Source organism: Grus americana, chromosome 1 (assembly GCF_028858705.1).
Source record: "Grus americana isolate bGruAme1 chromosome 1, bGruAme1.mat, whole genome shotgun sequence".
Classification (NCBI taxonomy): domain Eukaryota; kingdom Metazoa; phylum Chordata; class Aves; order Gruiformes; family Gruidae; genus Grus; species Grus americana.
This window is the reverse complement of record NC_072852.1, coordinates 190,166,764-190,189,284: the sequence shown is the minus strand read 5'-3', so window position 1 is coordinate 190,189,284 and position 22,521 is coordinate 190,166,764. Positions and strand designations below refer to the sequence as shown.

The 22,521-nt window shown below is 46.9% G+C and overlaps 1 protein-coding gene across 7 annotated transcripts; it reads left to right on the top strand.

Annotated features, from left to right (window-relative positions):
* The first annotated feature begins 1,743 nt into the window (after positions 1–1,743).
* Positions 1,744–22,142, top strand: LOC129213097 (fibrinogen-like protein 1). 7 transcript variants are annotated; one of them, XM_054842562.1, is made up of 10 exons: positions 10,473–10,576; positions 10,762–10,820; positions 12,589–12,673; positions 14,352–14,562; positions 15,658–15,817; positions 17,307–17,404; positions 17,485–17,573; positions 17,672–17,796; positions 18,963–19,153; positions 19,861–19,998. In XM_054842562.1, exons 3-9 carry the CDS (start codon positions 12,599–12,601, stop codon positions 19,123–19,125), a joined length of 921 nt encoding a protein of 306 aa, XP_054698537.1. In that variant the 5' UTR covers positions 10,473–10,576; positions 10,762–10,820; positions 12,589–12,598; the 3' UTR covers positions 19,126–19,153; positions 19,861–19,998. The 7 variants fall into 7 exon arrangements, with proteins under 7 accessions (XP_054698513.1, XP_054698519.1, XP_054698512.1 ...); XM_054842570.1 differs by lacking the exon at positions 19,861–19,998 and adding an exon at positions 19,233–19,332; XM_054842538.1 differs by lacking the exons at positions 10,473–10,576; positions 17,672–17,796 and adding an exon at positions 1,744–1,763 and having other exon boundaries at positions 19,861–22,142.
* Positions 22,143–22,521: the final 379 nt, after the last annotated feature.

Here is a 22,521-nt window from a genome sequence, read left to right as displayed (position 1 = left end):
GATTCTATAAAGATAATTACGTATTCGAGAAGCAGCTAAACATCGATGGAAACTAAGCTGGATGATGAGAAGCAACATTAGATTAATTTGCTCTTAGTCATGAAAAAAATGTTACATGCACAGATTATTTGGTACAGGCTTGATCCTGTGGACCATGTGGGTACCCTGTGAGTTACTCTCAGCAGAAGCTTATGCCCATGGAGCACCTACACAGGGAGGATCGTATCAGAGAAGAGTGTAGAAATATGGGACTCTAGTTTCCCCTGTCCTGGGCCCTGTAAGCACCAAGAGCTGAAGGCAGTTTGGGTATTGAAGAGGACTTTTCACAGAACATTCAGTTAGAACCAGGCTGGGAGGCTTCCAGTTTGGCACCTAGACTGAATGCCAGGGCTGTAAATGAAACAGCTTGCTAGAGGTTGCAGATGCACTTAAAGTAAAAAGGAAAACCAGTTCTTCCAATTTTTCATCAAATAGGCAGACACTTTCTTGCCAATGATAACACTGCAACTGTTCCTTTCAGTGTTGCTAATCTTATAGCACTGGTGATGCTGTAAAAGATTTGCCAGCTCTCATGCGTCATCATGAGTTTCCCAGTGGTTGATATATTTTTCTTAAAACTCTAACTTCTGGAGTTAAAAGCACCACTTTTTTTTTTATTAACAAAATTAAATTTCTAGCTCTCAGCTGGTGGAGAAAAACTTAGGAACAAGATCCAAGGCTCATAAAGCTAAAAATAAAAAGGAAGCATTGAAAATATTCTGGTTTAAAATTCAAGACTTCTAAATCATTTTCATTCTATTTTGCTGGTTAACTCATGATACTGACATTTAAAAACCCCTCAGTATCTGGTTCTGATCCCTTGGTGATTATTCATCAGTGTAAAACAGCAGAACTGTCAACAAAATACAGAAGAGATTGAAATGTTCAGTAAATAATCCAGTTACATACTAGGTAAAGAGCAGGATGAAGTATGCATATCTCAGAGGGGTGATGGCATACTTTACATTCCAAAAATAACAGAGAGGGTGGTAAACAGAATCTCTTAACTTGATAGATTTTAAAATCAGCAGGTATGGCTCATTTATATCAGATATTCTTAAGAGCATCAGATATAAATGCCAAGAAAAATAATTTTATTTTTGTTAAGTCTTGGGATAACAGAAATATGGAGATAAGTGGGGGGGAAAAATCAATTCTCTGCCAATATTAAAAAGCAGGTAGATCAGATGACCTGATGATGATAGATCTGTCAGTTTGGCTTTGCTCCAAGGCGAAATGAGAGTAGAGCAGATAGTCTTCAACTAATAAAATATTAAATAAGCTTAGTGATAATAATAATAATTAATGCAAATCAACATGGGATTAGGGAAAATAATTCCTGACAAACTAATTTATATTTCTAAAACAAGATTACAAGAATACTGATAAAAGTATTTTGTTGCTTCTGTAAGCAACTGTCTGGCTAGAAAATCACATATGATTTAAAAGGCAGAAGAATATAAACTCAATCTGGTTCGTACTGGTGAAAACCCAGCACACTAGTCTTAACGTAACTGAAAGTGGAACCATCCTTAAGCAATTCCTTTCCAGAGAGGTTCTGCAGGGACTGGGTGTTGTCTTATGCTGTTTAATGTTGTGTTATTTTGTTCTGCACCATGCTCCTGATAAAATCCCCAGTGATCGAGTTTGCAGCTGACACAGAGGTTGGAAAAGTGGTCGGATACAAGAACGGCTGCCTAGCACTGAACAAATTGTAACATCTGGTAAGTACAGATGAGTGAGCGATGTGCTTTTCCATACATCCACTGTCAATCTCAGAACAAAGGAACTCAGGACGGTGCTTTTCAGCCCTTGGTACCTGAAGGACCATGCAACATCTTAAAAAAAAAATCCTTGGTCTACTTATAGTCCCACTGACTGTCACTGCGAGGCACCTGCCACCTACATGGGGTATGTGTGTACATGTCAAAAAACTTGCAAGCATTTCTGGACTAACTTCTCCTGTGATGCAAATCACAGCCATCCTGACTGCAGGGAGTAGCACCATGGCAGGTCAGACTTGGAGCATTAGTGACTGTACTATGAAAACAGGTAACTGAAAAATCCTGGGGCAGCGGTAGAGAATAGCCAGCCATAGGTGGTTGTGGCACGTGGCTCTTTCAAAAGGAATAACAAGATCCTTGGATCCACAAACAGTAAAGATGTTGGGCTGGAAATATTGCTTGAGCTCTTTACTTGGCTCCTGTATGCTCTCAGCTCTCTGGTTCTGGTAACCGCAACTCCAGAAGGAAAAGGGAAGAGCCATGATGTGAGTAAAAGTCTGTGAAGTGCACCTCATCACACCTGGGTCAAGGAGCTCAAAGCTGTCCAACTTCTGAAAAAAAAGATAAGGAGTGACTTAATCACAGCTGGTCAGCGCTAGATCTGGAAAAGGTCTAGGTGCACTAAAAGGGGTGTAAGCACACCTAAAGCTTCAAATTTAGATGTAGAATCATAGAATCATTTAGGTTGGAGAAGACCTTTAAGATCATTGAGTCCAACTATCAACCTAGCACTGCCAAGTCCACCACTAAAACACATCCTTAAGCACCACATCTACATGTCTTAAATACCTCCAGGGATGGTGACTCAACCACTTCCCTGGTGTGGTGGGTTGACCCTGGCTGAGGGCCAGGTGCCCACCAGAGCTGCTCTGTCACTCCCCTCATTCACTAGACAGGGGAGAAAAAGTATAACAAAAAGCTTATGGGTCGAGATAAGGACAGGGAGAGATCACTCACTAAATATTGTCACGAGCAAAACAGACTGAACTTAGAGAGGAAATTCATCTAATTTATTACTGAGCAAAACAGGGTAGAGGAATGAGAAATAAAATGAAATCTTAAAACACCTCCCCCCACCCCTCCCATCTTCCCGGGCTCAACTTCACTCCCGGCTTCAACCTTCCCCCCCTCAGCAGCACAGGGGGACAGGGAATGGGGGTTACGGTCAGTTCAGCACACGGTGTTTCTGCTGCTTCTTCATCCTCACGGGGAGGACTCCTCTCATCGTTCCCCTGCTCCAACATGGAATCCCTCTCACAGGAGACAGTCCTTCATGGACTTCTCCAATGCGAGTCTCTCCCGCGGGGTGCAGACCTTCAGGACCAGACTGCTCCAGCATGGGTCCCCCATGGGGTCACAAGTCCTGCCAGCAAACCTGCTCTGGCATGGGCTCCTCTCTCCATGGGTCCACCAGTCCTGCCAGGAGCTTGCTCCAGCCTGGGCTTCCCATGGGCCACAGCCTCCTTCAGGTGCCTCCACCTGCTCCGGCGTGGGGTCCTCCACGGGCTACAGGTGGAATCGCTACACCCCCTCATCCTTCCTCCATGGGCTGCAGGGGGACAGCCTGCTTCACCATGGTCTTCACCACGGGCTGCAGGGGGATCTCTGCTCCGGCGCCTGGAGCACCTCCTCCCCCTCCATCTGCACTGACCTTGGTGTCTGCAGAGTTCCTTACATCTTCTCACTCCTTTCTCCGGCTGCAAAAGCTCTCTCTAACTGTTTTTTTTCCTTCTTAAATATGTTATCACAGAGGCACTGATTGGCTTGGCCTTGGCCAGCAGCGGGTCCATCTTGGAGCCGGCTGGCATTGGCTGTATCAGACACAGGCGAAGCCTCTAGCAGTTTCTCACAGAAGCCACCCCTGTAGCCCCCCCCGCTATCAAAACCTTGCCACGCAAACCCAGCACACCTGGGCAGCCTGTTCCAGTGCTTGACAACCCGTTCAGTGAAGAATTTTTTCCTAATATCCAATCTAAACCTCCCCTGGCATAACTTGAGGCCATTCCCTCTTCTCCTGTCACTTATTACTTGGGAGAAGAGACCAACACCCACCTGGCTACAACCTCCTTTCAGGGAGTTATGGAGAGCGAGAAGGTCTTCCCTCAGCCTGCTTTCCTCCAGGCTAAACGACCCCAGTTCCCTCAGCCGCTCCTCATAAGACTTGTGCTCTGGACCCTTCACTAGCTTCATTGCCCTTCTTTGGACACACTCCAGCACCTCAATGTCTTTCTTGTAGTGAGGGGCCCAAAACTGAACACAGTACTCATGGTGTGGCCTCACCAGTGCCAAGTACAGGGGCACAAACACTTCCCTAGTCCTGCTGGCCACACTCTTTCGGATACAAGCCAGGATGCTGTTGGCCTTCTTGGCCACCTGGGCACACTGCTGGCTCATATTCAGCTGGCTGTCGACCAACACCCCCAGGTCCTTTTCTGCCAGGCAGCTTTCCAGCCACTCTTGCCCAAGCCTGTAGCGTTGCATGGGGTTGTTGTGACCCAAGTGCAGGACCCAGCACTTGGCCTTACTGAACCTCATACAGTTGGCCTTGGCCCATCGATCCAGCCTGTCCAGATCCCTCTGTAGAGCCTTCCTACCCTCAAGCAGATCAACACTCCCACCCAACTTGGTGTTGTCTGCAAACTTAGTGAGGGTGCACTCAATCCCCTTGTCCAGGTCATTGATAAAGATATGAATAAGAACTGGCCCCAGTACTGAGCCCTGGGGAACACCACCTGTGACCGACCACCAGCTGGATTTAACTCCATTCACCACAACTCTTTGGGCCCCACCATCCAGCCAGTTTTTTAGCCAGCGAAGTGTACACCCATCCAAGCCATGAGCAGCCAGTTTCTCCAGGAGAATATTGTGGGAAATGGTGTCAAAGGCTTTACTAAAGTCCAGGTAAACAACATCCACAGCCCTTCCCTTATCCACTAAGCGGGTCACCTGCTCATAGAAGGACATCATGTTAGTCATGCAGGACCTGCCTTTCATAAACCCATGCTCACTGGGCCTGATCACCTAGTTGTCCTGTATGTGCCACGTGATGGCACTCAGGATGATCTGCTCCAGAACCTTCCTCAGCACCAGTGTCAGACTGACAGGCCTGTAGTTGCCCCAGCCCTTCTTATAGATGGGCGTCACATTTGCTAACTTCCAGTCAACTGGGACCTCCCCGGTCAGCCAGGACTGCTGATAAATGATGGAAAGTGGCTTGGTGAGCACTTCCGCCAGCTCCCTCAGTGCTCTTGGGTGGATCCCATCCAGCCCCATAGACTTGTGTGTGTCTAAGTGGTGTAGCAGGTCACGAACCATTTCCCCTTGAATTATGGGGGCTTCATTCTGGTCCCCATCTCTGTCTTCCAGCTGAGGGGGCTGGGTACCCAGAAAACAACTGGTCTTACTATTAAAGACTGAGGCAAAGAAGGCATTAAGTACCTCAGCCTTTTTGTCATCCTTTGCCACTATGTTTCCCCTCTGCATCCGATAAAAGATATTCTCCTCAGCTTTCCTTTTGTTACTAATATATTTATAAAAACATTTTTAATTGTCTTTTATGGCAGTAGCCAGATTAAGTTCTAGTTGGGCTTTCTAATTTTCTCCCTGTATAACCTCACGACATCTTTGTAGTCCTCCTGAGTTGCCTGCCCCTTCTTCCAAAGGCCATAAACTCTCTTTTTTTCCCAGAGTTCCAGCCAAAGCTCTCTGTTCAGCCAGGCCAGTTTTGTTCCCCGTTGGCCCGTCTTTTGGCACATGGGAACAGCCTGCTCCTGGGCCTTTAACATTTCCCCCTTGAAGAATGTCCAGCCTTCCTGGACTCCTTTGCCCTTCAGGACTGCCTCCCAAGGGACTCTGCCAACCAGTTTCCTGAACAGATCAAAGTCTGCCCTCCAGAAGTCCAAGGTAGCAGTTCTGCTGACCCCCCTCCTTACTTGTCAGAGAATTGAAAACTCTATCATTTCATGATCGCTATGCCCAAGACACCCTCCAACCATCAACATCACCCACAAGTCCTTCTCTGTTCACAAACAACAGGTTCAGCAGGGCACCTTCTCTAGTTAGCTCGCTCACCAGCTGTGTTAGGAAGTTATCTTCCACACACTCCAGGAACCTCCTGGACTGTTTCCTCTCTGCTGTATTCTATTTCCAGCAGACATCTGGTAAGTTGAAGTCACCCACGAGAACAAGGGGTAGCGATTGTGAGACTTCTCCCAGCTGCTTATAGAATATTTCATCTGCCTCTTCTTCCCGGTTGGGTGGTCTATAACAGACTCCCACCATGATATCTGCCTTGTTGGCCTTCCCCCTGATTCTTACCCTTTTGTCACTGTTATCAAGCTCTAGACAGTCAAAACACACCCTGACATACAGGGCTACCCCACTGCCTCTCCTTCCATGCCTAGCCCTCCTAAAGAGTTTATAGCCATCCATTGCAGCACTCCAGTTGTGCAAATCATCCCACTATGTTTCCATGATGGCAACTATAGCATAGTTTTCCTGCTGCCCAATGGCTTCCAGCTCCTCCTGTTTGTTGCCCATGCTGCCTGCATTGGTGTAGATGCACTTCAGTTGGGCTGTTGATCCTGCCACCTTTTTGGGGGGGAGAAGCCCTAATTCCTACGTGACTGTTCTCAGGCACTTCTGTGGTTTCTAACACATCAATAACCCTTGCATCTTTGATGCTGCATGGCTCTCCATCCCCTACTACCACTGAGATGACAGACCGAAGGACCTCACTAGAACATGTCCATGCAAACATTGGCTTATCTCTAGCAAGCCTCGTTTTGTCTCTTTCCCCCTTCAAATCTAGTTTAAAGCTCTTAAAGAAAGGTACTTGTTCAGCAGGTGCCTAACCCTTGAGGCAATTAAATTGATTGGGTACTTCTCTGTTGGGCTGCAGAGATCAGATCCCCCTGGAACCTGCAGTTGTGCTCCTCTGTGTGCCCTGCACAGTTCTGGCCGTGTCTCTCTGCTGCTTGCCCCTGCCTAAGGCAGATCAAGATCCCAAAACTAGGCAGAGGGGTATTGCAGTCCCTGGAGCTCCCTCAACAAGGCCAGTGAGACCACCTCCACCACACACTGCCATATACCACCCACAGCTCTTCTCACCTTTTTGTACACGTTCTGCATTAAACAGCCCTGCATAAAATCACCCCAGGAGCAGAACTTGCTCTTGTCCTTCCTCCTTCCCCATGCCAGCTGAGTGCCCTACCCACTAGTGCTCTTCCCGTGGGATGTACTTGTGCCGTGGTGCCCAGCCTTGCCCAGGACAAGCTCCGTGCAACCCCTCGCTCCATGACCCTGCTGGCTTTCCCCCGGCACGTACGCCCACAGCCAAAGCAGCTACCAGGGTTTGGGTTCCCAGGCAGGGGCAGGCACACAGCTTGTATGTACTTGGACCTAGCCTTAAGCAGGGAAAAAGACATTTGGCAGCAGAGGGCTCTTCCCTTTCACAGAGTAAGGCGTTGTGAGATTAAAAAGCTGCAGGATAAGACTTAGAAGATTCAGACTCAGGACAAAAACCAATAATAATTAACAATATGGGTAATTAAGCATTAGAAGAACATGCTAAGGTCTGTGGCTGGGTCTTCAACACTGAATATTTTCCACCAAAATGTCTTTTTCTCAAAGAGATGCTCTAGTTCAAATGGGATTGAATTAGGTCGGGGGAGTTCTCTGACCTGAGGTAGGTAGAAGATCACACAGATAATCCACATACTCCCTCTGGCCTTGTGACTAATTCCCTTTGGTACAGCTATTCCTGATGTGAGATCCGCTCGGACCTGTGCTTGCCCTCAGGAACTTACAAACTAATTACATTTGTTGTGTCAACCCATTAGATACTCATAGGCTGCATGCAGACTCATTAGTTAGACTGAATTATGTCTTTGCTCTTTGAACGTTATCAAAACATTCAGATCTAGCATGTTTCATGGTCTGCCACCATTACTCCTTCTTTGTACACAGATTTCTGTGGTTACTCCTTGCTAACAAACCACAGACTTTTAATGCACATATGCTGGTTTCGGCTATTTTGTAGATTGAAACCATGGTGGCTGATGTCATCCTGACCTTTTAAATTTATCTTTTGATGAAACCCTTTATTGTTAGATTAAAAAAAAAAAATTGTTTCAGATCTCATACATTAACTTGGGTTTAACAAACCTGGCAGCCCAGATTCCTTCAGAAGATCTATAGTAGCTCACACATCAAGAGCCTGCAGGCCCCTGGTACCTCCACACCTGCAGTGCCTGCAAAGGAGCCTGGTCCACGGTCTCTCCTAGTGAGCAGGACATTCATGGAAGGTGCGACGTGATAGAGAAGTATAAATATAATGGCAAATGCATAAAGCCCCTGGATTCAGTGCAAATGAGCTGCTTTGCTTGGAGCTTGCTCTAGACTACTCTGAATTTTCCTAGGGCACCGTTAGGCAGTTAGCCTCTTTCTGTGAACACCTCAGGTCTCTGTACCTCCTTTGGAGTCTGAGGCAGTCCACCTCATTTCTTCCCTTCTCCCTTTAAGAACAAACAAACAACAAGGAACGGATCTTGGGAGAGTTTTGAGAGGCCATGACTGTCTTCCAGCTGCAGTGATATTCCCTTGAGCTCTGGGGGAGAGAAAATCCATCGGGTGTCATCTTCATGTCTTCATCCCAAGCCATTCTTTCTGGGGGAGCCCAGTGCCCCATGACTGCCGGGATATCAAGAGCTGCCCCAGAGTCACTCTCTTCATTCACGTTTATCCACTAGTTTGCATTCTTGCTGTGCTGGCTGTGCATTTAATGTGTGAACAATAGTTTTTTATGACTGTTATTCAGCACCTATGTACTTTTGCTGGAAGGAGGGTGGAGGAGAGCAGGGTGGGGAGGTTTTTAGCTAATGAAACTGTTATTATTTGCTGACAAGATCACTGAGTATCTTAAGAGGGAATTTGATCTCCTTCCAAGTAACTAAACAGGAATTTGCACTGCAGAATATGTGTGAAGCATGTGTATTCCAGGGGAAAAAAAGAAGAGCATTTACAGTCCCATTGCCTAGGGATTTCAACATCTGCAAGGAAACAACATCAGTGATCACACAGCGTCCACGTTCTTTATGATGACTTGATTATTTTAGCTCTGGGCCAGTGGAGCAGTACATGAACACCCCCTCCTGCTAGACCCACCTCACGTGAACTCAACCTCATGGCATCCCCTCTCCGGTGCTTCAGATATTCCTAAAGCTTCATCTAGGCTGGGAAAATAAGTTCATCATGAAGCAGGTATGCAAGAAACACGTTCCAGCCGACTTTTTTTCACATGCAGACACTGGTGAGGCTAACACTGGTGGAGTCCTCGAGAGAGCATGAGGGTGCTGCAGATGTCTTGGCTCTGAGAGGTGTTTGGGGGGTCTCTGAAGGGGGATTGGAGTTTGAGTCCTGCTCCTGTGAAGCTGCACTCACGTAACGTACATGTGTGAGTCCCACCGGGACTGCAGCTCCACCGCCCCCTCCTACCCAGGGACCAGCAGGACTTAGAGACGTGGGGCCCGATGCTCCCTGGCCGTACAGCCCTGCAGACAGCTGTGGGGGGCTGACCATGCTGCCCCCACTGTGACTCCAACGCTGCCGCCACAGACCCAGGCCCATCCCCAGTCCCACCTGGGACCAGGAGGTGCTCACGGGCCAAGGAAGGTGTTGGCCATCTAGGCAAGAACATAAATTGGTGCGCAGCATCTCAAGCGCTGGCTGGCTGGCTCCAGCTGAGAAAGAGATGCTGCTGTGGATCAAAGCCCAGGGGATGGGGCGCAGCCCACCCTGTGCTCAGGCGTGCAGTACCTGAGCACCCCGCTGTCGGCTGCAGCCGCTGGCCGAAGGGGTGGAAGAAAGGGCCGAGTACCCATTAAGGAGGAGAGGAGACGTTTCACTCATTTAATTTCACAGCTTCCAAAACCAGCTTAAAACCGAGGCCAGAGAACAAGTGAGAAGAAAAGCACTGTTTACATGATCCTTTGGCAATGAAATGGGTCAGCGGTTCTTGCGGGACAAGAGGAATGCAGTTTTTAAAAAATAAACAACATCATGGTACTTGGTAATAGCTGGACAGTCCTGCTTTCCTGGAGAGTAACACAGAAGTTTACGATGGGCTTATATGCCTTGTCTTTTGGCCGCATGGTCTCTCCTCCAAACACAGCTCTGTAAAATGGAACATTCCTGCTGTTTTCTTTAAAATAATCTGTAATTCCTTGGCCATAATGCAAAGGGAGGCACCCATCTGTTTGTTTTTTTTTTTTTTCTCTCTTCCACAAATGTTCTTGTTTGTGTTAACTAGCAAATCTAATCATCCAGCTCAGGGGAGAGTTACACAACTGCAAACCTCCTGAGATTTCAGTCTAATAGCAAATCTTGCTTAATATCCTTGTGTTCGCTTCTTGCTTCAGATTTGCAGCTCCTTTGGCGTTACAGCTGTGCTGTGCTTTCACATATAAACCAGATTAAACAGTCAAAGGAATGCTGAACGGGAAAGCTGTGTTATTTCCACCTTGCAGGACTTACTGAAATGAGCCTGGCTGTATTAAATGTGAGATAAAACTCCCACAGGGAGCATTAGTCTGAGTGATTCATATAAACACTAAAAGAAGTCAGTCTTGGTTGAGCTTCCTGGTCAAATAAGGTGGGTAGTGGTGCACAACCAGCAGAGCCCCTTGCCTTGGCAGAGCACCGCTGATAGAAACCTGTCGTTTATCCTCACCAGGAAGCAGCAGGATGACTACTGGGTAACAACAGATAAACCAGGGTTTGGGTAACTCTTTCATGCATGGGATCTCAAGTGTGTTTTCTGTGGAACTGCCTAGTGCCGTGAAGCCACCTTCGTCTGCGCCCGTGATGTGGGCCATCTGGAGAGGAAAATATCATCAACCTCTATAAATACAGCCAGGTTTATGATCACTTTCTTTTGCAGTTGACTTTTCTGGGAGATAATCTTATCAGGAGGAGGTCTGAAGGGAAGGCAAGTTACAGGTATGTGCATTTAATACATGTTGATAAAGGCATAGATGAAGCTGCTTTCTTTCCCTCTGGTCTTCACTGTGGTTTTCAGGAGCCATTGCTCAAACCCATCCTTCCTGTTAGATTTTTGCCTCCGCCTACATGCTATGGGGCCTGATTCTGACCTCAGCACCAGTGCTGCGCCCACCGCCACGGCTGCTGTGGGGTGGTGCGAATGAATAGCACCAGCGGCCACAGGCTGGGGGGGTCTCCTGCTGTAATACTGAACTCTTCTCTCCATGAGCTGAAAAAACGCCGTGTGCTGTGGCACCCACCTGCACGACATCTTTTATGGGTGACTTCCACAGGGCGCTTTGTCTCTCGGCTTGCTTTGGGCCCTGTCTGTCTGGCTTGGCAGATGGCTCCCCTGTCGCAGCGGCTTTGCTGGCTCTGGAAGCAGCCCTCGCCTCAGCCGCTGCGGGGCTGCTAATAGAGCTGTAGCTGAAACAAAGCACGCCGCTGAGAGCGAGGAGCTGGGCAGCCAAGGTTCTACAGCACTTCCAGATGTGAAGCGGGGGAGTTGGTGCATCGGGTCTGGCTGGGATGGAGTTAATTTTCCCCACAGCAGCCCTCACAGCGCTGTGCTGTGTGTTGGTGGCCAGCAAGGTGTTGGTAACACCCCGGTGTTGTGGCTACTGCTGAGCAGGGCTGGCACAGCACCAAGGCTGTCTCTGAACATCCCCCCTCACCAGTAGGCTGGGGGTGGGCGAGGTCTTGGGAGGGGACACAGCCAGGACCCCAACTGACCAAAGGGATATTCCATACCATAAGATGGCTGCTCAGCAATAAAAGCTAAGAGAAAGGAGGGGAGGGAGGGGGGGCATTTGTTATTTACAAAGTTTGTCTTCTGGAGCAACTGCTACACGTACTGAAGCCCGGCTTCCTGGGAAGTGGCTGGACATCGCCTGCTGATGGGAAGTAGAGAATAAATCTTTGTTTTTTCTTTTGCTTCCATGCACAGCCTTTGCTTTTGCTTTCTTAAACTGCCTTTATCTTGACCCATGAGGGTTTTTTCGCATCTTATTTTTCTCCCCTCCCTGCCCAGCTGAGGAGGGCAGTGATAGAGCGGCTTGGTGGGCACCTGGCCTCCAGCCAAGTTCAGCCTACCACAGTTTGGTTTAGCCTATTTTTCAGATTTTTTTAATTCTTTCTGATTTTTTTTTATTTTAAAAGCGCCATGCAAGTACACTGCGAACAATTTGTACTGTTCGCTCGCGTTCAGCTGCGTGTTCCCTGTGGCAGTCGCGTAGTGTTTTTTCTAGCTGAGACTCTCCGGCCAAAGCCCCATCTGTGCGCTGGGGCAGGCTGGCAGCAGAGATCTCTCCCACTGAAATTCAAGCAAAAACTATCCCGTGCCACTCTGTCTGTGTGACTTCTGCCCTTGGCCTCCGAGGTAATCCCATCCTGATGGACCACTCCGTGGACCAAGGAGAGGCAATGCCTACCCTCACGCAACCAAGAAGCAAAATTCCTTTTAACTTTGGGGAGTTTGGACTGAATAAGGACTGTGTGATTTTGGCTCACCAGTTTGGCAAGGAGTGCTCCAAGGAGGCGTTACTGCTGAGTAACTTCCCGTCTCAGGGATCAGCATCACCGATTTTGTCCTGCCTCTAGTTTCAAGCCACCTCCTTAACAAATCCTGCAGCATTTTCTGGTGAATTAAACGTGATTGTGAGGGGGGATTAAGTTGTGAGTGGAACTAAAGAAACTTCCCATGCAGCCTGTCAGTGCTTCCTTTCAGGTGATAAGAAATGAGTGTGATGATGCCGTGGTTGCTGCTGCTTCTTCTCCTGGTCAGCTTCGGCTCACCTGCACCCAGGTTTTCGGTGCGTATCTTTCGGCTAGTGTCTGTAGAACCTCTCAATGGTTTCTCATTCCCAGTCATGTAGAGATAGGTGCTTACCCACAAGAGGGATGAAGACCTGCAAAAGCAGAGCAAAAAGGCATCTGCCTGCAGCTGAAGGAAGCTCACTCTTGTTCTGATAATATAGGGTTTTCATGGCATTAGGGGCTGTGCAGCTCTCTGGGTGGCTGGACTGACATTGCCAAGAATTAAAAACAATAACAAAAGCCCTTTAAAACAAAAAATTAGCAATTTTATGGCTCCCTCAGGGAAAACTGCCTTCATTTATTCACTGCGATTTAAAAAACAGGAAGGAGAAGAGGAGGTAGGCATAGTCTGAGGTGATCTGTACTCTGCTGATGAGCACATTTCTCTTGGGCCATCCCAACGAGGTACAGAGCTGGGCAAGGAGAGTTTGGTGAGCTCAGGGCTGTCTGCAGCAGGCCGCTGTGTGCTTCCAGCCTGGAAATCGTCCTCTGTGGAGGAAAACTGACAGGCCTAGGAGAAGGAGGAGGCAGCTGGGAGGCCATGTTTGAGCATGCTTGGCAGTCTGTTGTCATCAGCAACTGCTTGTTTTGCTTATGCCTGGAACTGGTCCTGACTTGGTATCACTCAAGCCAGCTTGCTCAGAGCAAAACCAGCTAATGATTCTTATTGCACAGGTCTGCTTGGTTGTCTTAGAAGATATTTTGCTCTGATTTTTTATGGTTTTAATGGAGTAACACCAGCCACAGACTAGATTGTTACTGAAAATGTTTATCCCAACCAGTGCAGGTCACAGTCTGGTCTTGGTTACGGTAATGCAGCTCTGAAGTTATACCACTGTAGGCTCACTGCTTTCAGCAAATTTGCACCAAATATCAGCTCTTTTATCTTCCAGTTTTACAAGAAGATGTTTCTGGAACCTCTCTGGTTTCACCTGGCTGCAGGGCAAGAGCCAAGTTTTCCCCCTCTTATTACCACAAGCAATTTCATAGTCTGAAAACACTCCCTTTGAGTTCATTAAATGGGAGTCAAGTCGAATGAACTTTGTCCAAAGTAATTTTCTGCATATCTGATCATATTCTGGGATGCTCTGAGCAGTGGCAAGATCATAGTAGAAAACCCTTTTCTACTGGGTTCAACTCAACAGCCCATGCTGTGCAGAATTCATGTGTCTTAGGAAGAGACCACCATTGTATTGTCTTGATCCACAGAGGCAGTGTGACATGTTAGGGTTAAGAGGAGACAGATACTCCTTATTGCAGCCTTCCAGTACCTGGAGGGGGCCTACAGGAAAGCTGGAGAGGGACTGTTGACAAGGGCATAGAGTGATAGGACAAGGGGTAATGGCCTTAAGCTGAAGGAGGGTAGATTTAGATTAGATATTAGAAAGAAGTTCTTTACTGTGAGGGTGGTGAGGCACTGGCACAGGTTGCCCAGAGGGGTTGTGGATGCCCCCTTCCTGGAAGTGTTCAAGGCCAGGTTGGATGGGGCTTTGGGCAACCTGGTCTAGTGGAGGGTGTCCCTGCCCGCAGCAGGGGGGGTTGGAGTTAGATGACCTTTGAGGTCCCTTCCAACCCAAACCATTCTATGATTCTATGATACTACTTCTCTCTCTGCCTCTCTGTTCTTACCACTGCCTGAAGCGTGGGGGTTTTTTTGTTTTATTTTCTCCATAGGAAAAGGATATCTGCCTCCTAGACAACAATAAATTAAGACAAAGGTTAAAACTGCTTCAAGATTTGCTTTACTTATATGAGCTGCAACTGAAGGACATCCTGGAGAACAATTACCATAGAACAAAAAGTGGGCTGTTCTCAGGCAACAGGAGCATGCAGCATGAGATGCTTTTACCCACAACCAGTGGAAATTTGATAGTCTATGACCAAGGTACAGTTTGCAGTAGTGTATGTGGAAATTTCAGCTTGCCACAATGTTTATTTCTCCCTGCAGAGACCCATGTGTCATATTTTATTTCTGCTACAAGTTTTAGAATTTTTAATGTGGATTGTGATTTAAAATACAGTCAGATACATAGGAAGGAGAAGGGCAGACTGGTGGCCCTGGTACCAGCCGACATCGCTGGGGCCAGAGTCAGCTACTGCCCAGGTACAAGGCAGACACGTGCAGCTGGGCTTCTCACCTGGGACGCTGGTGCAGAGAGGAACAGGCACCTCTCAGATGTTTTCAATCAGACCTCCTTTAGATGTCTGCTTTAGGGAGAGATGGGTCTGACTCTTTAAGAGCCCATTTCCCTTGTGTGACTTACGGGATCCCAGAGTGCCTGGCTCAGCTGCGAGCACTAAAACCTGTTTGGGGGAGCCCAGCCTCCCTGATCCTTGGCTCCTCCATCACTTCTGCGGCACAGCAGCAGGCATGCATACTCTGTTCCTCGGTGTCACTTTGAGAACATGGCCATAACTGGAATCGTGGCCTGTGACCACGACTTTATCCTTCATGGGCATTACATTGAAAGTGTGCAGCCCTGCGGTCCTGAAAGGCACTCTCTTGATGCAGCCCTGGTAGAGCTGGTCACAGGAGCTTAGCCTCTTATTTTAAAACTTTTGGGCCCAAATCCAATCTGAAGTACAGCTGAGGTTACCTTCCACATGGAGTTAGCTTCCCTGCAAATGATCTTGCTGACAGAGCCAGTCCTGGTCCTGCGTCACTCCCATGCTATAGCCCCAGCCTGAGCTGCAGCCATCCCGTACCTCACCAAAGATTTGGGAATGACTCCCTCAGAGGGCATGGCTGTGAAGGCTCTCAAGCCTTCCTGCTCTTCATCAGGTCCAGCAGTTTGCAAACCATCACTGCTACTGCCTTGCTGAACCATTTGCTTTGGCTTTGCAGGGCTTGCAGAGCTATTACTCAGGCTGGCCAAGTGTTCTTGTCCCACACAGCCTCTCGGTGATGTCTTCTCTTGGCTGCACATACCCCTTTGCTTTCTCACCACCCTGTTTAACAAAGCGGTACTGTTCTGCCTAGATTGCTCCACATTGTTTAATCGGAAGAAGACCGAAAACGGCTACTACCGGATCAGGCCCCGAGCAGACCGAGAGCCTTTCCTGGCATACTGTGACATGTCTGATGGCGGGGGTTGGACTGTCATTCAGCGGCGGAGTAACGGCAAGGAGAATTTCAACAGGTAGGTGCGCCATGGTTGCATCATCATGGCTTGCAGTTAGGCCTCCAGCTCCCTCGTTCCATCCTGCTGCCTGGCAAAACCCAACATTTGAGAAGCAGAATATGCAAAACTATGCTTTAATGATGATAACTGTGCATTAGGACAATGTGGGGGTATATATTGGTAGCGGGAGGCCATTTTCAAATGGACCTATAATGCCTTTGCCATGGTTTCTCTGCATTTGAGTATGTGTGTCTGTGTATACATACTTGTTTTATCATTATAGAAGACTGTTGAAGGCTCCAAACTGGCAGGTATCTGCTGCCAGCACACAGACTGAGACCCATTGAACATTTATTTCCTTATTCAGAGAATTCAAAAAGATGATGAACCACTGGTCCAGATTGCTCTTTCTCTATGCAAAAATCCCAGAGAGGTGACTTTCACCTGGAAATCTCCAGGAGGATAGATGCCCTGGTAGCACAGTAAAGAAGAAACATTCCCGTGCAGATTAATTCACTATCACAGCACACACAATTTCAGGGCATGTATGGCATCTCTCACAGTGAGCGCAGTCCATTCCCAAGCTACCTCAACTGGGTCTAAGCTGGCTTGCCCGGAGGGTGGTAGCTGTCTAGCCATGGTAGTTCAGTGCTCAGCACAGGTGAATCAAAAACATCCTGAAGAGGAGCACCGACTAGTATGTAGGTCAGGCTGAATTCATGTCCCTAATAACAACATGAGAAAGGGAATAAACACAAGGTTAGTAAAACTGGAAATGTTGATACACAGGAAGCATACATGAATATCAAAGATAATACATGAACAACAGAGGTTTTCAGAGAAAGAAATTATGAGAAGAAAGCAACAGCAGGAGATTTCTGATGAAATGCTGATGAAAAATAAGTATTTAACTTTGAAGGACAAGTTGCCACATCCAAACAGTGATCCTGCAAAAAAGCAGAGGTGAGAGTGGTCAATGAATCAAAAATAGATTTAAGTGTAGCAGGAGCACAAATCAGACCCAGATATTTTCCTTTTAAGTTCATCTGGAAGCTTCTGTTTGCAGCTTCTATTCAGTTTCTCATTCTTCACCATACCACATCATACATCCAAGCATATCTTAGACTGCAACATTAATTTCCAGGCAGGAGTGTATTTTAATTATGACTTGCTGAAGAACAGTATCAGATGCTTTGCTGAAGACCAATGTGACAGCTGCTGCTTTCCCTTTCCATCTATCTGACAACCTCATTCTGCGAGCGCTGCATCTGGCAGTTTGAAGGTTTGATCCCAATATATGTGTGTGCACAGGTTTAGCAGGCGAAGCAGCTGTGACTTGTATTTACTTCTAAGGCAGAGTGACAAATCTCAGCTTGGCTTGCAATGAATCAGATACTTTTAGAAAACAATGTCTAGAGATACAGTTGAAGTTTTACTTGTTACCACAGCTAAGTCTCACAAACTAATTCCTTCAAGTGCTGAAATTGATATTTGTATCTCGCTGCAGGAAATGGGATGATTACAGATCGGGATTTGGGAAATTCCAGGGCAGGAATGATGAATACTGGCTGGGCAATGACCACATCTATGACCTGCTCGCTAGAGGTGCAAGTATTTTCCCTCCACAGATTTCTTTCCAATTCACATGAAATAGTTCATTTACCAGGAGACTGCTTTGTGTTTAGGAGAGAACTCATTAAAGATTGATCTGATGGACTGGCATGGGGAAAGACGTTACGCAGTCTATGAAAATTTCCGGCTTGCAAATGAGCAGGTAAGAAATGGAGAGAGTGGCGATTTGTTTTTTTATCTGTGAAGGTGGGACATCCGCATGTGCAGCATCAGACTTCAGTATCAGGGTTGTGATTACAGCTCTGCAAAATTTACCTGCCCTGGTTCCTGGGATTCCTGGTTTGGCTGACTGACAAACAGCCCTGGGAGCAGGGACGTAAGCCTGAGACTTCTTCCTCACAACCACCGAGTGTCCAAGTCACCAGGTGACGGCATCACACATGCTCTCTTGCTAACTCTGTTGCTGCATGGAGGGCAGCTCTCTGCCACCGGGCACTGGGGTTCCCGTGTGCGTTCACCTCCAGCCTCATGGTTAAAAGAGTCTTCCATGAGGGAGGAGATAGGATTTGAACCTCTGCAAGGAAACTGAATCCTGTTCTGCTTCCTAGGAGAATGTTTCAGGCTGTCACGTAAAGGGCAACCATCAGAACAACCCCCCTCTACTGTTTTAAGCACTGAACTCTAATCAAAGCTTTGAAAGAGCAGTTGTAAGTTTCTATCTTGAAGAGAGGTACCTGTAGCACTACACTTAGTAATGAAAGCCGAAAGGCAGTAAATCCCTGTATTTTCATGTTTGTGTTCTAGCTTAGGCAGCGTCCTGCTCAACGCAGGCACTGTTCTTTGCAGGCTTGCCTTTCTGAACACCACGTGCAAGAAGCCCGAATACCCAAGGACATGAGTTCCATTGCATGGACCAGTCCTAGTTCCATCACTGCTCCAGAAATGTACGCATTATGTTCAGTTTGCAATTAGAGTTTTCTTAGGAAAAGCTTGAACAATTTTATTTGAATACCTTACTGCTATTTTTCATAAACAAAAGTGGAATATGATGACAAGAAAAATCCCACACCACAAAAGTAATCATCCATCTCACATCAAATGTCTCCTAGATCTGTTAGCTGCGCACAGTGGAACTATTCTTCTAAGTATTCCTACCAGGACAGGACCATTTAGCTAGAAATCAGATGGCTTCTAGTTCTTGGAGGAGCAAAATTCCTAAGGAGTTATTCTAGCTGAACAACTGAGTTTATGAAGGCAACTACTTGGCACAGTTTCCTGCTAAGTTGTTCTTGATGAGCTAGGAAGAGCCTTCCAGCTTGTTGTATAGTGTATCAAATGGTTCTTGAAAGACAATAAAGCCTGAAGCCCTTTGTAGCAGCAGTAGTAATTAGCAATCCCTTTTGGAAGTTTAAATCCTGTATTAGATTCTGAATCTACACTGAGATCATTAAAGCATGGGGCCAAAAGTCACCCTCAATTTCAGCAGTCACACCTTTGACAGTGGATATAATGGCCAGAACAAATTTCATCTCAAAACTGGAAGGAAGGGCAGAAAGAGCTGATATTAAAGACGTTTCACATACTCTTGCAGGACAATTACAGGTTATGGTTTGGCACCTATTCTGGTAACGCTGGCGATGCTCTGTCTGGTGGCAGCAATTTTGAAGATCAGTGGTCAGCCTCTCACAGAGGGATGCAGTTCACCACATCTGACAAGGATCATGATCGATTCCTGGCAGGCAACTGTGCATTAGAGAACAAGGGCGGTTGGTGGTTTAACAGGTATGGAAAACAGTTGATTCCTCTTGGATGCATAGGGTGTGGGTGGCCGTACAGCCGAGAGGACTTACCTGCTTTACAGCAGCTGGAGATTGCTGTGTGCGTTTGCCACCTCGCAAGATATTCACACCCACAGATCCTCAAAGGAAAGCAATCTGCTTCCTTCATTATGAAGCAAAGCAGGTAAGTTGCATTCATTTTAAGAAACAGGGCCACAGGTAAGTTGCCCTCATCACATACAAATTGAAATCAGTGGAGCTACAAAAACGTGCATCGATAATGGGATTTACCTTGATTAAAAGACATCTGCATTTTAGGTGTCAATACGTAGCTGCCTACACTTGAGCTAGAGCCTACCAAACAGCACTACACCCCTCCGTCTAGGCAACTGAATCATGTCCCTAGTTAATACACTTGAAGGAGCCAACAGGTTGAATTATCTGACCAGCGTAGGTGTCTCCTTTAGGATGACCCACTTACTTCTCTGGGTTCCACTAAATGCATTAACTGGATCTCCACAGGCTATTATAGGACTTCAGATAACCAGTTCAGTACAGACAGATATATCTAGGTGTCTGAACCTGTCAATGAATCCCGCCCTGGTATTTCTAAATGTATGTTGTGTGAAAATTGTACTTCGCTGTAATGATGCAGTGTCTTCCCACGCTAAACCTAATCTCCTTTTTTCCCCCCTCCTACATCGTTACAAGGTGCCATGCCGTAAACCTCAATGGACGATACTACAGAACAGGGAGGTACAATGGATCCCACGACAATGGCTTGGTTTGGTCTACATGGCATGGGACGTGGTACTCACTAAAATACTCGGCCATGAAAATCAGGGCTCCGTTCTTTGTTGACAGTGAGAGCGGAGATGGTGAGAACAGTCAGGGCAGATGAAACCTGCTGCTTTGGAAATTAAAAAAAGTACAGGCTGAAAAGAATCATGTAAATTAACAGCCAGCCCTCTGCTGCTGCCAGTCGCCAAACCAGCACTGTGATAACTGGAGTTGCACCTGTTTCTGCTAGCTGAAGCTAACGCCACGAGTTGTTTGAGCACAGCCAGCCAACAATTCAATGGAAAACATATGGATCTCTGTCATGGAATAACCACAGTTTCCTTTTTCAGCAATTTTCAGGACTTCATTGGAGAGTGTTTACAAAAAGCTCTCTGGACTTTGAATGGAATCATAGAATCATAGAATGTCCTGAGTTGGAAGGGACCCATAAGGATCATGAGTCCAACTCCTGGCTCCACACAGGACCGGCCGAATCAGAGCATATGACTGAGAGCGTTGTCCAGATGCTTCTTGAACTCAGTCAAGCTCAGTGCTGTGACCACTTCCCTGGGGAGCCTGTTCCAGTGCCCGACCACCCTCTCAGTGAAGAACCTTTTCCTGATATCCAGCCTAAACCTCCCCCATCGCAGCTTCATGCCGTTCCCATGGGTTCTATCACTGGTCACCAGAGGGAGGAGATCAGCGCCTGCCCCTTCGCTCCCCCTCATGAGGAAGCTGTAGGCCGCGATGAGGTCTCCCCTCAGTCTCCTCTTCTCTAGGCTGAACAAACCAAGGGACTTCAGCCTCTCCTCATACGTCTTCCCCTCTAGACCCTTCACCATCTTTGTTGTCCTCCTTTGGACACTCTCCAATGGTTTTATGTCCTTTTTGTACTGTGGAGCCCAAAACTGCACACAGTACTCGAGGTGAGGCCGCACCAGCGCAGTGTGGAGTGGGACAATCACTTCCCTAGACTGGCTAGCAATGCCGTGCTCGATGCACCCCAGGATACCGCTGGCCTTCCTGGCAGCCTGGGCGCACTGTTGACTCATGTTCAACTTGCTGTCGACCAAGACCCCCAAGTCCCTTTCAGCATGGCTGGTCTCCAGCGTCTCATGGCCCAGTCTGTACGTATAGCCAGGGTTGCCCCTTCCCAGGTGCAGAATCCGGCACTTGCCCTTGTTAAACCTCATGCGGTTGGTGATTGCCCAGTTCTCCAATCTGTCCAGATCTCTCTGCAAGGCCTCTCCACCCTCGACAGAATCAACAGCTCCTCCCAATTTGGTGTCATCTGCAAACTTGCTCATGACAATGATCAAGCATGTGCTTTTATCTATCTGTACTCTTCACAGGCTAAATTTTTCTCATCTTGATTTTAACCATCAGTGGTTCAGGTAGGAGAACTTAAGAACAGAAACAACAAGGTGATGGGGAATTGGACTTCATCTGATGTGCCTTTGTCAGTGCTTTGTTCTGGATCAGGAGAATGTTTTTAAGCAACTCTCCCTCTGGTCCCCAATTGCCACGCTTCAGTTGCAGAATGCTCCTGAGTGTGTGAAACCAAACCAGTGGATGGACGTGCTCCAACTGCTAATGTGCATCCAGACCGAGGCAGCTTCAAAGTAAACCCCTCAACACGGACAGCGCGGACGCTGGGTTTCATTGCCAACAGCTTCCTGCTGCAGATCCACTTCTACAGCACATCGCAACACATTAATGCAGACAACGCTGCCCACCAGACTTAAGCCCCAGATTAAAAATAGGCAGATTTTACTAAATTTAAGATGAGCACAGATATTCTTAGGAGTTCATAAAACGCAGTCATGATTCATTTGTACAGTCTCATGTAATCTACCAGATGACTTTGAGTTAGTGAAGGGCAATCAGAAAGTGGAAAGTGATTGAACCATGAGGCACACTGCTTTCATTGTCTCACTGGAGTGAAACGAGAGCAACACAAATGACTGAAAGAAATGGAATACTGAAAATTTATTTTCCACAAGTTGTTAATAACAACAGTTAAAAATGAACAGTAATATGAGCTTCATGCAAATCACTTAACTACCATGTTGTAGAGTGAGACTATTTTATTTCTGAATTACAATAATTTTTAAAAATGGTAGTTCTTTTCCATTTATTTGCTTTTAGATCTATACATATTGTAATTTGCTTTATATATCTATAAAGAGTGAAATAAAACCATCTGAGTCGGACTTAATGCTTTGTGTCTGGTTTTCAACAGTAGGAACTTGAACAGAAATATGGATGAAAATCTTGAGAAAGCTTGTAATATGAGAATTTAATTATTTTGGTGTTGGCTCTGGTGCTTTTGCACCTGCTGTCCTGGGTAGTTTAGAAGGTCTGCAAGGTAAGTTTAATTTCCATGGCTCAAGCCGTCCTGAAGACAATGCAGAGACACACAAACATTCAGTGTAAAAAAATTTGGTTTAGTTCCTTTGCTTTGTCAAGAGGTAAACCCTGTTCTCACTTCTTCCTGGACATCCCAGCGATCACAGATGTGAACACTGGAGCGCAGCGGGCCAACACTTCAGGGAGCCGTGCTCCTAAAGCCTGTGCCCTGGCAAAACTGCG

Excerpts from the sequence above, each read along its gene's own strand:
- LOC129213097 (XM_054842538.1), top strand. The coding sequence starts at position 12,599 with ATGAGTGTGATGATGCCGTGGTTGCTGCTGCTTCTTCTCCTGGTCAGC. Across the intron at positions 14,563-15,657 it reads TTTGATAGTCTATGACCAAG|ATTGCTCCACATTGTTTAAT; the intron begins GTACAGTTTGCA and ends TGTTCTGCCTAG. Across the intron at positions 15,818-17,306 it reads GGCAAGGAGAATTTCAACAG|GAAATGGGATGATTACAGAT; the intron begins GTAGGTGCGCCA and ends ATCTCGCTGCAG.